The 12729-nt window shown below is 41.5% G+C and overlaps 2 protein-coding genes across 2 annotated transcripts in view; both read right to left on the bottom strand.

Annotated features, from left to right (window-relative positions):
• Positions 1–12729, bottom strand: part of LOC308289136 (cytosolic phospholipase A2-like) — a gene marked incomplete at both ends in the record, with an annotated part of 173178 nt that overhangs the window by 10387 nt on the left and 150062 nt on the right. Inside the window, 9 exons of the mRNA XM_080730723.1 lie at positions 1–126; positions 477–554; positions 1981–2076; positions 2641–2778; positions 4822–4936; positions 5924–6146; positions 7044–7180; positions 7925–8051; positions 8545–8582. The exon at positions 1–126 is cut by the window's left edge and continues 8 nt beyond it. Coding sequence (XP_080586849.1) covers positions 1–126; positions 477–554; positions 1981–2076; positions 2641–2778; positions 4822–4936; positions 5924–6146; positions 7044–7180; positions 7925–8051; positions 8545–8582 — 1078 coding nt within the window. The remainder of the gene's footprint in view (positions 127–476; positions 555–1980; positions 2077–2640; positions 2779–4821; positions 4937–5923; positions 6147–7043; positions 7181–7924; positions 8052–8544; positions 8583–12729) is intronic.
• Positions 8643–12729, bottom strand: part of LOC308302244 (transient receptor potential cation channel subfamily M member 5-like) — a gene marked incomplete at both ends in the record, with an annotated part of 53856 nt that continues 49769 nt past the window's right edge. Inside the window, 3 exons of the mRNA XM_080746502.1 lie at positions 8643–8654; positions 9292–9411; positions 10609–10757. Of these exons, the coding sequence (XP_080602628.1) occupies positions 8643–8654; positions 9292–9411; positions 10609–10757 (281 nt within the window). The remainder of the gene's footprint in view (positions 8655–9291; positions 9412–10608; positions 10758–12729) is intronic.

Below are 12729 nucleotides of genomic sequence, written 5' to 3'. Positions count from 1 at the left end.
TGCGAGTCCCTCGTGTGGTGAACAAAGGCGAGTCGTTGAAATAGGAAGAGATCCTTCCCTGCCATCTCTCCACCCAGCTGGCCTCTCTAGCGTCTTCTTCTTCTGCCTCCTGGCTTTCTGTGCGTCCTGGGGAGCAAGGTAACAGGGTATGTAAACTAATTACCATTTTGGTCAGTAGGTCCACTGACTGAGAAATATTACTTAATATTTATTGACTTATTTAAATGATGATACAATAAATATATAAAAAACTGTTCCTCTTTATTGTCATTCATAACTTTACATCAGAGATGCACAGCAGGATGAAATGACATTGCAATGGCTTCATGAAAAAACACCACAATTCATAACCTTAACCAAAATAGAATAAACTCAGCAATGATAAAAATCAATATTATAACTATCATATGTTGACTTCCAATCAAACCCTTTATAGTGACAAAATGATGGCTCACTACATTTTAAGTTCTATGCACCTTTTTTGCGTGGTTCCTCAACACCATCCACGGCATCCAGACAGTCCTTTCCAATGATGTGCTGCGGCTTGATCTGCGCTGTTAGAAAAACACATGCAGTCATTAGGACCCATCTTCAAGAGAAGTTATTTGCAGTAGTACATCAATAGATCCACATTGTATCAGCTATACTTTCTCTACATAACCAGTAAGACTCCCTAATCGGGAGATAAGCGACCGTAGGTCACATGTATACACAAAGAGTAGGGAGCAGTGTCCCCAAAAAATGTGGACGGATCCATGTTGATGACATGAGTGTAGACATACTGTGTACCGAGTTGAGTGATTTTAGGGCAAAAATTGGAGGAGCAGTGTCCAAAAATGTGTTTTGCAAGAATCGGCCTCATGGTGGCGCTAGAAGAGGGCCATGTGAGAAATGAGGGGTGGGGTCTCCGCGCCGCCGAGGCGAACGAATAGGTACCGGCCCCGGCTCTCCCGGTGGCTCCTAGGCCAAGTTAGGGCATTTTATGTGCGCTGCAGTGGCAGGGGGTCCTCCACTGGGGGCGCCACCACTTTTGCATCCGTTCTGGAGCACAAGGAGTCGGTGGTCCCCGGGAATTCCCCGTGATCTCCGGTGGTGTACTACTGGTGTCTGGGGAAGTGGGTATAATGTGATTTTGCGAAAGAAAAAAGTTCACAGTAAAAAAGTTGTGCCCAATTTGTAACGGGACGATTGCTTGACTCCTGGAAGTGCAGCTTGCAGCATTGTATGAGAAGCGTTCTCGACCTTTCACTCAACATGACACTCCCTGGGGTCTTCAAGTCGACCGGATTAATGGTTCTCAAGACATGCAAAGGACAGACAGAGATCTACTATCAGACAATGACGAAGGTGTCCACACTGACAACAATGAGAGGTGCAGTGCAGAGGCATACAGTAGGTGCTGCTGTCTGGAAGGTAAAAGCCTGAGTTATATTTAGCTGTGTGCAAGTGTTGCACAGTGAAAATAAGTATAATATATCTACATACCACCAGGTGTCTGGCACCGCACAGGAAACAAACATCTACCACTCATCCAAACAGGAATCTCCCCTTTGCTGCTCTTTTAAATCCCTCCACCATCCCAGACAAGCCCCCAATGTACTAACTGGGGGATGATGGCTGATTTAAGCAGTATTGTCCACTGTTAGTGTAATGAATGCCAATGCCAAGCAGTCAAATTCATTGGACTCAGTGTGACTATAAACACCTGTTGTGTATCTATTGAATCAATCAATGCACAGCATAAGGAGGAAAAGGAAGAGCCTCTATGATTCCTTTGCTTGTATTTTTTGTTGTTTGTTTCCTTTTGACTATCACATCATTAGAAACAAAGACATGGCAAGCAGTGTGTGGTCACATAGATATAAAGACATTCTGACCTAAAACCTTTCCTGTCAACTGTCCTTCAACTGAACCTTTCAGCGGTAAATAGCAAAAAAAGAAAGAAATTCAAATAAATAAATTCAGGGTAAGAGAATTTACCTATTTCCTCCTCCATGGTACTGCCAGGGTCACCATCTGTGTCTCTGACCCCTATCACTCGGTTGAAGAGGATAGAGAAGGCACTGCCCCACACGCCTGACACAGGAAAAGAATATCAATGTGTGCTTAAAGACGTGGTGCCATCATTTTGTACTTTTTCAGTTTTTCATGTGTCTAGGAGGTTGACAGTACTTCATTAGACCCCCTGGTGTGGTTGTTATGAACAATTCTGTATTCCCTTTGTATTTGGGATTTCTTCCTGGAGGCTGCCACAATTGTGGGTCAAAAGTGCCGGTCCAAAAACACAGATACAATTACATCATAGAATCAACCCCTCCCCTTTTACCATTCACCCAACACTGTGGGTGTGGCTAACTTCAGCTGGGTCACCACCCCCCATGACAACCAGGCATACTTAATGAACTGGTGGGTGTAGCCACATAAAAACCTAATTTTAACTCTTTCTGCTTACGTTTTCAGAAATAAATCTTCCTAGTATAATCATAATAGCTGATAATCATGTTTTAGAGGGGGAAAACATCATGGCACCCCATCTTTAAGATGCTCTGCGTGTGTATGAATGCACATACTGTACAGTTAATCTGTGCATCTTATTTGTTGTCATGAGTTGATACCAGGCACGACACGTCTATCTCTTACCCATGAGAAAGTGCAGCGGGTTTTCCTCATATTTCTTAACAGCGGTTCCCATGAAGAACTTGCTTCCAAACAAGTCGGGAGGCAAGAAGGTTCCATACTTAGCTATCCCAATTTCATAGGGACTGAACTCCACCCAATCTGCAAGTTCAAACAGAGCATCAGATACAAATTAAAAGCAGAAGAATTCATACATCAACCATAATTGTCATACAACATTTTTATTTCATTGTTATCTTATTGACTTGTACATGAACGCTGATATTTGGGGTCAATAAAGACATTTTCATTACTTTGTTAGGAACTGTACTGTACTGTAAGGAGCGCAGTAATAAGACAAGCTTTGCGATATGGAGAATAAAGTCATTGTGACAAAAGGCAGTTAAAATAAAAAATATGTACACACATACAGTATTGTAACTACAACTCTGTCTTATTTTTACTTTTTTTGTTATTACTCTGTAGTTCCAGCATGACAGACTGGCTTGAGTTCGGCCGTGGAAACACAACACTGTTGCATTCATGGAATCAGGTCACTGGATCATTGACATTGTACAGAGGATGACAATACAAACATTCCCAAATCAGAAGGCATGGATGAAACAGCCTAGGACTTTTGCGACTGCTGCTTACAATTTCTGCAACACACGTTCGTTCATGGACTAATTAAGTGGAGTCACTCACAATACTATGCCTCCAATACGAGGAACATGTGGAATGGACTAAAAACCTTGTAAACCATGCACTGTGGTGGGAGTGCCTGCATGATCAATCCCAGGTGAATTGATCACTTCTAAGCACACTTTGAGAATAACACCCTTGCCATGGATATGCAAATACATTCGGGATTTGTTCCAGAAAGCTGGCTCAAGTTAAACTTAAACATAAATTATGTCTTGATGAAGCCAGATCCGGCATATCCAGACATGATATAACCCTGGGGACTTTAAATGAAGTTGGCAGCAAGTGAAAATTAACCTGTTTAACATTACATTTTAACAGACTCAGATGCTTTAAAGCCAGGGAGACATTTCTAACTGACCTACACAAAAAAATAAAAAAATGTCACTGACATGAAAAAGGGAAAAGAAAGAAAGAAAGAAAGAAAGAAAGAAAGAAAGAAAGAAATTGCAATGTTGAGTATTTGTATTCATGGGTTGCATTTGTAGTCCTACACCAGCCATTTTGAGGACCAACACAGGTGTTTTGATTAACGTAGAACATTGGTTCTATGCCAATCAGACAAATTGAACACCTGTGTTGGTCCTCAATATATGGCCGGTTTAGGACTACAAATGCAACCAATGAATTGGGGTGTCAGTGTGCAAAACCACGATGAATGACATTAGAATGGTACTGAGACAAACGATATATATACTTGAAGAATGACCACCCTCTTGAAGAATCTCCTCTTGTCTTGATCCTATCACAATGTAATGTAAAGCTTGTCAATCGCCCATATCCTTTATTTCATTTCTTTTAAGGTTTTATAACCTATTCTGTTGCACTGTCTGAAGGAAGCCGAACAAAAATAAGTTTTACTCTTATGTACACAAGATGAAAACAAAAGAGAACAACCTTGAATATCCATTTACCAAAAAAAGGGATCATTATTTATCTTTAAAATAAATGCCAGTAATCTCTGTAGGTACATACAGTATGTAAGCCTGTAATCCACGTATCTCGAAAACTGTACCACCAAACGACTTCACCGGTCTAATACTGTAATGTAATATGTATACTTAACAGAACTTACATTATACATTGTCTTTCTCTCCAAATGTACTATACAGTTAAGTCCACAAAGAAATTAATGTGCAAACAATGAGGAAGTAGAATTTTACATTTTTCAAAGCTAAAATCTGTTATGATCTTGTGCACAGTTCAGTTCCTTGATGTAGCGTAGAGTTCATATCTGAAACCACCAACCCAGAGCTGACACTGCATATCAGCTTATCTCACCATGGTGCATACTTTCTGTTATAAGGAAATATGCCCAGCTCGGTTAATTTGCATGTGGCTAAGCTCATTTGAGGACTTCTAGTTACTCATTACGTATGCAAAAACATACATGATATAAACATGCACGCACACACACACACACACACACACACACACACACACACACACACACACACACACACACACACACACACACACACACACACACACACACACGCTTACTTCCAAACTCGAGCCCGGACACATCAGGCTTGACATGCAGACCGGTGAAGAGAGGAAGGGGACACTGAGCCTCATTCACCTTCTCCTGCATATCACTCAGCTTGGTATCCATCCTCTGAGATGAAATAAACAAAACCAAATCTCAAACAATAACATCTGTATACATCACATGCCTATTTCCACCGGAATGTGGAATCTATTACGTATGACCTTTTTGGCCTTGGTTTCCAACTGCATTTGTCATCCATTATGATATGAAAGTTAAACAATTGAAAAAATATACAATATCATGAGAAAATCTAAACAAAACAGACAGTTACTTCTACAGGCAGCGTGCACAAGAACTGTGACATTGATTGGCCCAGTGGTTTGCCCCGGAAAAAGAAACAAACAGACACAAACATAATCTCCCCCTTGCAGGTGATTGCAATGGAGAAATAAGAGAAAATCTATTTCAGTTTGTTGCATGCGCTTGAGCACAATTTTAAGTGTTATGCTGGTATACTTTTGAAAGAAAATCTGTGCTCAAAGCAACTCAAGGAGAGGTCGTAAATTATAATGGTGAAACAAAAGGGAAGAAGAGCCTCAGTCTCAAGGCCAAATTATTCAATAAGAATAATAAAAAAAAATCACTATCTCTCTCGACCTTCATCAGAACTGATCTGATAAAGGTTGAGACTGAAATGTTGTTTTTATTATTAGAAAATCAAACAGCCTTTAGAGAGTGTAGCTCCTCTTCACTTTTGTTTCATAACTTTGATAGAGAACAGTGTGAAATATTTACTGAAGGGCACGTGTTACAAAAGAGAGGAAATGGGAGGCGACAGGATAACAGGTCAATAAGCAAAGAACGGGAAGGAAAATCATGATTAACCACATGAACCCTAGCGCCACTATTCTGGGCATGTCATAACAAGTGTACATTCCTCAAAAATAGGCAAAGTAAGTGAAACATTCTGTGAAAATCTACAAGCTCACAACATGTTGCAACACTATGCGATGTGGGACTGTAAATTTGCTATTTTCACTATTTGATATACAACAAAATACAGTGTATGGTTAAACTACAAAACCATAGAAGCATGTGGTAAACAGCTCATACCTCGGGTATTAGCGTCTCTCCGATGAGCATGCCAAACATATCAGTGAAGGTGACAGGCTGCCCTGCGGCCTTCTTGTTCCACAGACTACGGACGTAGCAGGTCATGTGCTCGGGCTGCAGCAGCCGCAGTGGGTTGATGCTGACGCTCTTCATCAGTTCCTGGTTGATCTCTTCAGGGCCTTTCGTAGGGAACTCAGGGTGGGAATAAAGAGTGGCCATGTACCTGGACAAAACAAAAGAGGGGAACCACAAAATGATTTAGCCTTAAATTAATACCAAACCGCAAACACATTTCCAAAAAAAAAGGTGTTTGCAGCTAACCCACGAGTAAAGAGCTTTAAATATGACAGATCTAACACGCTCAATATATATATTTTTTCACAGCAGGAAAGTGTGATTGGACGAGAGAACTGGACAGAATGTGTGAGTAATGCTTGAAAATGGAAGTGAGGGATCAAAGCAGAAGACACGCTTGCCAGCATCATGATGAGGCAACAGATTGGGAAGAGGGGTAGGGTAATGAAAAGAGAAAGGAAGAGAGAGGGTAACAGCACTGGAGCTTGAGTCTGACATTGTCCCCATTGTAAGTGATTTCAAAGGGGAGGGGATTGGTGGGAGGGGTTGTGTTTGACTTGTGTGTACACACAAACATTCATCCCTCCCCCTCCCCTCTATGACAGGCATCAAACAGGTCGTTGTCTTTGATGCTTTTATTGATTAGAGAGATCACTAACGAGGACTTGACACTTTTATGGCGCAATCAATTACCTTAGTGCACAACCCCTTTGAAGTTCAAAGGGAGCAATTAAGAGCTCTGGCTGAGCTCCCCCTCCCTCCACTGTTGATTTTCTGTTTCTGCTGATTTGCTTGTCTCGTTAAACCCACCCCCTCCTCTGAGGCTCCGACTCTCATTGGCCTGGTCTTGCCTCAGACCAGAGTAACTCTAGGTTCATTACGCAACACCAGACCAAGAGAAGCAGTCCACTCTCTCTGAGCCAGGCAAGAGAGAGGGTTTAGAAAGAGAGAAATAGTTCAGACACAGCCTGACAGAGGAGAGTGAGAGAATGAGAAGCAAAGAGCGGTCACACCACATGAAAATGTGTGTTTACTGTTAACTGACCAAGTGGTTCCAGAGAGGCCTGCGACGTAGGTGGCACAATCCAGGACCCCAGACTCATACAGGGCCTTCATTACTCCAGCGAAACCTACCATGGCTCTGAAACCTCCCCCTGAACCTATGATGGCTATTGTTGGCACCTGTAACGGACCAACAATAACACGCACACAGCCACACACGCGCGCGCACGCACGCACGCACACACGCACGCACGCACGCACACAAAACAAGTATGACAAACAAATAGTCAAATAATTTCATGAATAACTAAAAACAACATTCAAGAAGTAAGTGAAAATAGCAGATCTACAAGCTCACAACGTGGCGCAAAGCAACGGAAATACAATGCTATTTCTTCTTGCTTATTGCTGGTTATCTTGTTTATGACTGGAGGTTTAGAGAGAGTTCACATTGAGCCCATGGGGCTGTCGGCAGAAATCCATAACCGCAGTCGGCGCAGTGGGCTGACAACGTATTTCAGCTCAGCACAGGAATGCACAGCTCTTGCAGCTCGGCATAGAATATCGGCGTTGTCTGGTGGAAACCTTGTATTTCCAAAACCGCTTTGTTTCGTATTTATCATTTTTAAAATGATTTAAACTAGTGAAAACAGCCGATCTACAAGCACAAACCGCCTCACACCGCGAGGCGTTGTGTGCTTGTAGATCAACTGTTTTCATTACTTTTGTGCGATGGCATTGTATGATGAAGCAGGGCTTTACTTTGCAAAGAAATGTACAAATGTGAAACTTGGAGATACAAGGTTTCTGCCCGACAGTGACGATATGGTGCAGTACTAGATGGGAGTTTCTCTCTATTTGGGTGGGATGGTAAGAAGAGTGCGAGGGCAGACTGATACAAACGAGACGCTCCATTGTTCCCACCTCCTGAGGAGGTTCCTCCATATCCAGCAGCTTCTGAATGCCCAGCATCACTTTGTCCCTGCGCTTCTGTCTGTAGAGCTTCTCTTTCTCACACAGGGCCAGGCTGAACCGCAGGTCTGGTTTGGTGCTGGAGGTGCATTCAAACGCACACACACACACGCACGCACGCACGCACGCACGCACACACACAACAAATAATAATCAGTGGACATTCTCTTCTCTCCCACATTTTAAAGGATAGATACAGATAAAACACTTAACCTCCGCCTTCACCTTGGGATTGATGCCTAATCTACAAAAATAAAAGACATTCTTTTCTCCTCCCACTAACAAAATGATGTGCTGTCCTAACAGCACTTAATTTACTAAAACCCTACATTGACCAAAGCAAGCGTACTGTACATTGAGCCAACAAACATCTCAATAGAGAGAAGCTGCTAAGCGTTAAGGTGTCATGTGTTCTCAGGGTGAATTGACTGAATTCCTGTGCATTGTTCAACATCTGATGCCATTATTATGCAGCCATTACTGTCTACGTTTGTTTGTTTGTTTGTCCCTTTGTTTGAGCGAAGCTTTGAAGCCACGTGTGGGTAAAGTGCAGATTAAAAAGGAGTACGTACCACACTTCCAGGGACATCTCCAAGTACACTTTGGTTGTCTGTTGAAACAGCAAAATGTGTGCTTAATTTACAGTGTAGTGGCTGCTGATTAATGTTCATTATCCTGTCAACTGTTAACACCCGGGGTCACACAGAGGGATCCACAACAATACAAGAATGATGTCTACGTGCACACATAGACATCAAAGAGGAGGTCTGCTATTTCCGGTATTTTCACCACAAGTGCCCTTTTAGAAATTTCAGCCCCTGCCTCTCTAAGATTGTCTGCACGTCCCTGGTAAAGATGGAGAGAGAGGAGAACAGGGACTACGGAGAGGCAAAGGATTAGAGATGATGTAGGATAATTGACAACAAGAAGTGGCAGCGCACAGATCATAAAAGTGTAAAACGGTGATGAAAGACTAAGCCACTCATCCCACCACAGAATCAACAACCTCCACCGGCTGTCAGTAACCTAAGCACTACCTAAGCAATACATTTTCCACGCACATACTCCTACACCAAGGAACCAATGCCACTTACAGGCCAATTTGTGTATAAATGCCTTATCTCCCGATTAGGGAGTCTTACTGGTAATTAGCAAGTATTTTTTTGATACACATTTTTTTTAGCTGTTACTGAACAACTTACATTTCATATTCTCATCCATCTTACTGTACGCAAGCTATTTACTTTGAATAACTTCTAACTATTAAGATGGGGAAACCAATGTGATTATACTTTTGTTTAATGTATCAAGTATCTTACTTCGCCAAAGACGAAAGTCACCATGTCTTCATGAGCCACTTTAATGGAGTTGCTTATGTCATAAGACCTTTTCCCAAGAGTCCCGTCCGGCCAGACCCAGTTGGCGTCCATCAAGGCCACCTGATTGGAACAAACATTAGCAATGTGTAGTTAAACTAGAGGTTTGCGGCCCTTCGGGCACGCCCGCTTCTTTACTAAAAAACTTTTTTTTTCAAAAAATAAAAGTTTTTTGAAAAAAAAAAGTTAAAAAAAAAAGTAAAAAAAAAAAAAAAAAGGTAAAAAAAAAAAAAAAAAATTGGGGGGGGGGGGAACTATTGTGGCGGAACTATTGTGCCGCAGCGCACGTTTCCGGTCGGACATATTTGACCGCCGGACGCACTTCCGGTTAAGAACTCCGTGTGCCACGTGATCAGTCCTAGCCAATTGGACTGCTTTGGGTCGTCTGTATGTCGAATGCACCGTTCTGTCAGTTTCAAATTGTAGATAGAGATAAAACATGGAGAACCATCTTAATTATTTTGTGTATTTGTGTATGTTCACTCCTTTAAATCAATACATTAAAGCTATACTGTGTAAGATGCTCAACTAGTGGTCAGTAGCCCTATAGCAAACCGCGGTCGCGTTCGCGTCTTTCGCCCGTTTTTCGTACCTTCACACCCCCGCGTCTGCCTCCACAACGCCGAGAGCTATCTTTAGAGGGGTCCCTGGTTCCTGTGCGTTCAGGCATTCCGGAGAAACGGACTACTTCACCCTGCCTGGTAGGCGAGATTACCTTTTGAGTAAAGAGACACACGGGCGACTACAAATATGGCGACCCCACTTCAAGATGCGCTGTGATTGGCCGGTAGTGTACTATGTGTGCATGATCGGCGATGTGATTGGGCAACGTATACACAACGTATACAGATGATGCAGATTACGTCATTTTGGCGCGAAATCCGGTCCACGGCCAGGATCATAGAAAACATATAAAGAGAAGGCTTCAGAAGCTGAAAATAACGGAGTGGGTGTTCTAAAACTTTAGCGATTTAACAGTTAGGACAATTTTAAGATTTGTTTTATAAAAAAAGTTACATGGTACAACTTTAAATTACATCAATAGACTTGGCATCCTAAATCATCATATCATGTAGTCAAGACTTTGGGTTGTCGTCATATCATGGCACATTTGCAATTTTATGAAACACTTATAATGTAGGCTGTTTCTCAATACGCATTGTGTACTGTCTTGATATTGAGTAACATCCAATTATAACCAATTATGTTATTCTCATGCTTCTCATGCCAAACACTCTGATCAAATGTTCTCAATCTCACCTCCAGGACATTCTGCTGGTTGGGGTCCAGTATGAAGTCAAAGGTCTCCTTCCATTCTGGATTTATGTTGTTGTCTATATGGCGAGTTCTCTTTCTGCTCTCTGGGGACGTGGGAATGAACAGCTCCACATATGGGTCTGGGGTATCCACTGCAAGGAGAACAATACACATCGTTTCCCCATCATTGAATGGATAAAATGGGCCGCTACATAGGATTGGAGTTTTTTTTCTGTCTCTTTCTCTACCATGCATAGGCTAGTAATCCATCAACAGTACATTTATGTTTTATTTAGTCTAGACCTTTTATGTTTTTAGTTATTATTAGTGGGCACTCTAGATATTGTCATTGTGGGCTCGCCTATAAGGCGAGCACACTCTAGATGTTGTCATTATTTATTGTGGGCTCGCCTATAAGGCGAGCACACTTTAGATATTGTCATTATTGTGGGCTCGCCTATAAGGCGAGCACACTTTAGATATTGTCATTATTTATTTATTTATTTATCTATCAGGCAGGCATATCAAGTATCAAAAAACTTCGGTTCCTTTCTACTCCTACATACTTAGTGAGAAAATGAAAATAAAAACATCAATGTGTTCAGTTTACAGTGGCGAAGTGTGCTATTACTTTTTACAGCAATCGGCCAAATGGTGGCGCTGTAGGAAGCCTTCGAAAGTGCGAACTTTGAACAGGTATAGCTCATGCTGTGTTTGAGGTACAGGCATGAAACCTGTATACACGTATGCGTCTCCTCATGCCGAACAACTTTTAGCCTCTGACTTTTGACCTCTGACCTTTAGATCTCCCACAATTCGGAATTATATGAAAAACAGTAAAAATCTATCTCCTCCTGGGTTTTTTTCGATACGCGCACAAAACTTTTTTCACATGAACTTTGGACCAATACGGTCAAACTAATCTCGGCGGATTTCTTTTAAAGTGAAATATAATTTTTTAATAATTCAATAAATATTGCAGTTTTATGCAAATTATTCTTCGGCCTCTAAATCATACATGCAAAGTTACACGTTCATGGCATTTGGCAAAGATGTAGAGGGTTAGTCAAGGTATCACTGAAACCAATTTTATTCCAATCGGCCAAAGGGGGGCGCTATACGAAGCGTCTGAAAATTCAAACTTCAAACGGGCATAAGTCATGACTCGTTTCGTTTGAAGACATGCAACTTGTTACACGCGTGCTTTGACTCAAGCGGAAGACATCTGTGTCGTTGTTAAGTAAGCTCCGCCCTTCGATTTTCCGCCACTTTGAGCAGTTTGTAAAACGCGTAAACCCGCTTTTATTCTGGAATTTTCGCGTCACGTGCACAAAACTTTTTTTACGTGAACTTTGGACCGATATCTAAAGATCTGTCAGATCGGATTTCTTTAACATTGAAACATGCTTTTTTAAATAATTCAAACAATATTGCATTTTTATGCAAATTATTCTTCTGCCTCTAAAACATACAAGCAAAGTCACATTTTCATGACAAAATAGTGTAGAGGGTTAGTTCAAATATCACTGAAACCAATCTTACCCCAAATGGCCAAAGGGGGGCGCTATATAATTTTGAGCAGTTTGTAAAACGCTTAAACCCGTTTTTATTCTAGGATTTTTTTTGCAATTTGCATGAAACATTCTACACGCAATCTAAGGACCTTTATCTAACATGCCTATGAAGTGCACACAAAAAAATTATAAAATAATAATAATAAATATAGCTGCAAGCAGCGATAAAGTGTCCAAAGCCAAAAACACCTCAAATCATGAACACAGCCTGGGATGTGCGTGAAATCTTGCAAGCACATTCCCAATAGGTCAAGGAACAGATACCAACCTTCTCACATTGGCCTGTTATAGCGCCACCAGCGGGTCAACTTTTGCACAACACATTTTTGGAACAAAATGGACCAATCTTTGACGTCAGTAACGTCAAAGAGAGCACTGCCTGCGATCTTGACATTTTGTGCTTTTATAGCCATTGTTTTCTGGCTTGAAGCGAGCCCACAATTGTTTCGAAGGAACAATATTTTTCTAGTTTATCTATCAGGCAGGCAGTCATATCAAGTTCTCCTCAAAACTTCGGTTCCTTTCTACTCCTACATACTTAGTGAGAAAA

The sequence above is a fragment of the Nannobrachium achirus genome (genome assembly GCF_963921795.1).
Source record: "Nannobrachium achirus genome assembly, chromosome: 1".
Lineage (NCBI taxonomy): Eukaryota > Metazoa > Chordata > Actinopteri > Myctophiformes > Myctophidae > Nannobrachium > Nannobrachium achirus.
This window is presented reverse-complemented; position numbering and strand designations above follow the sequence as displayed.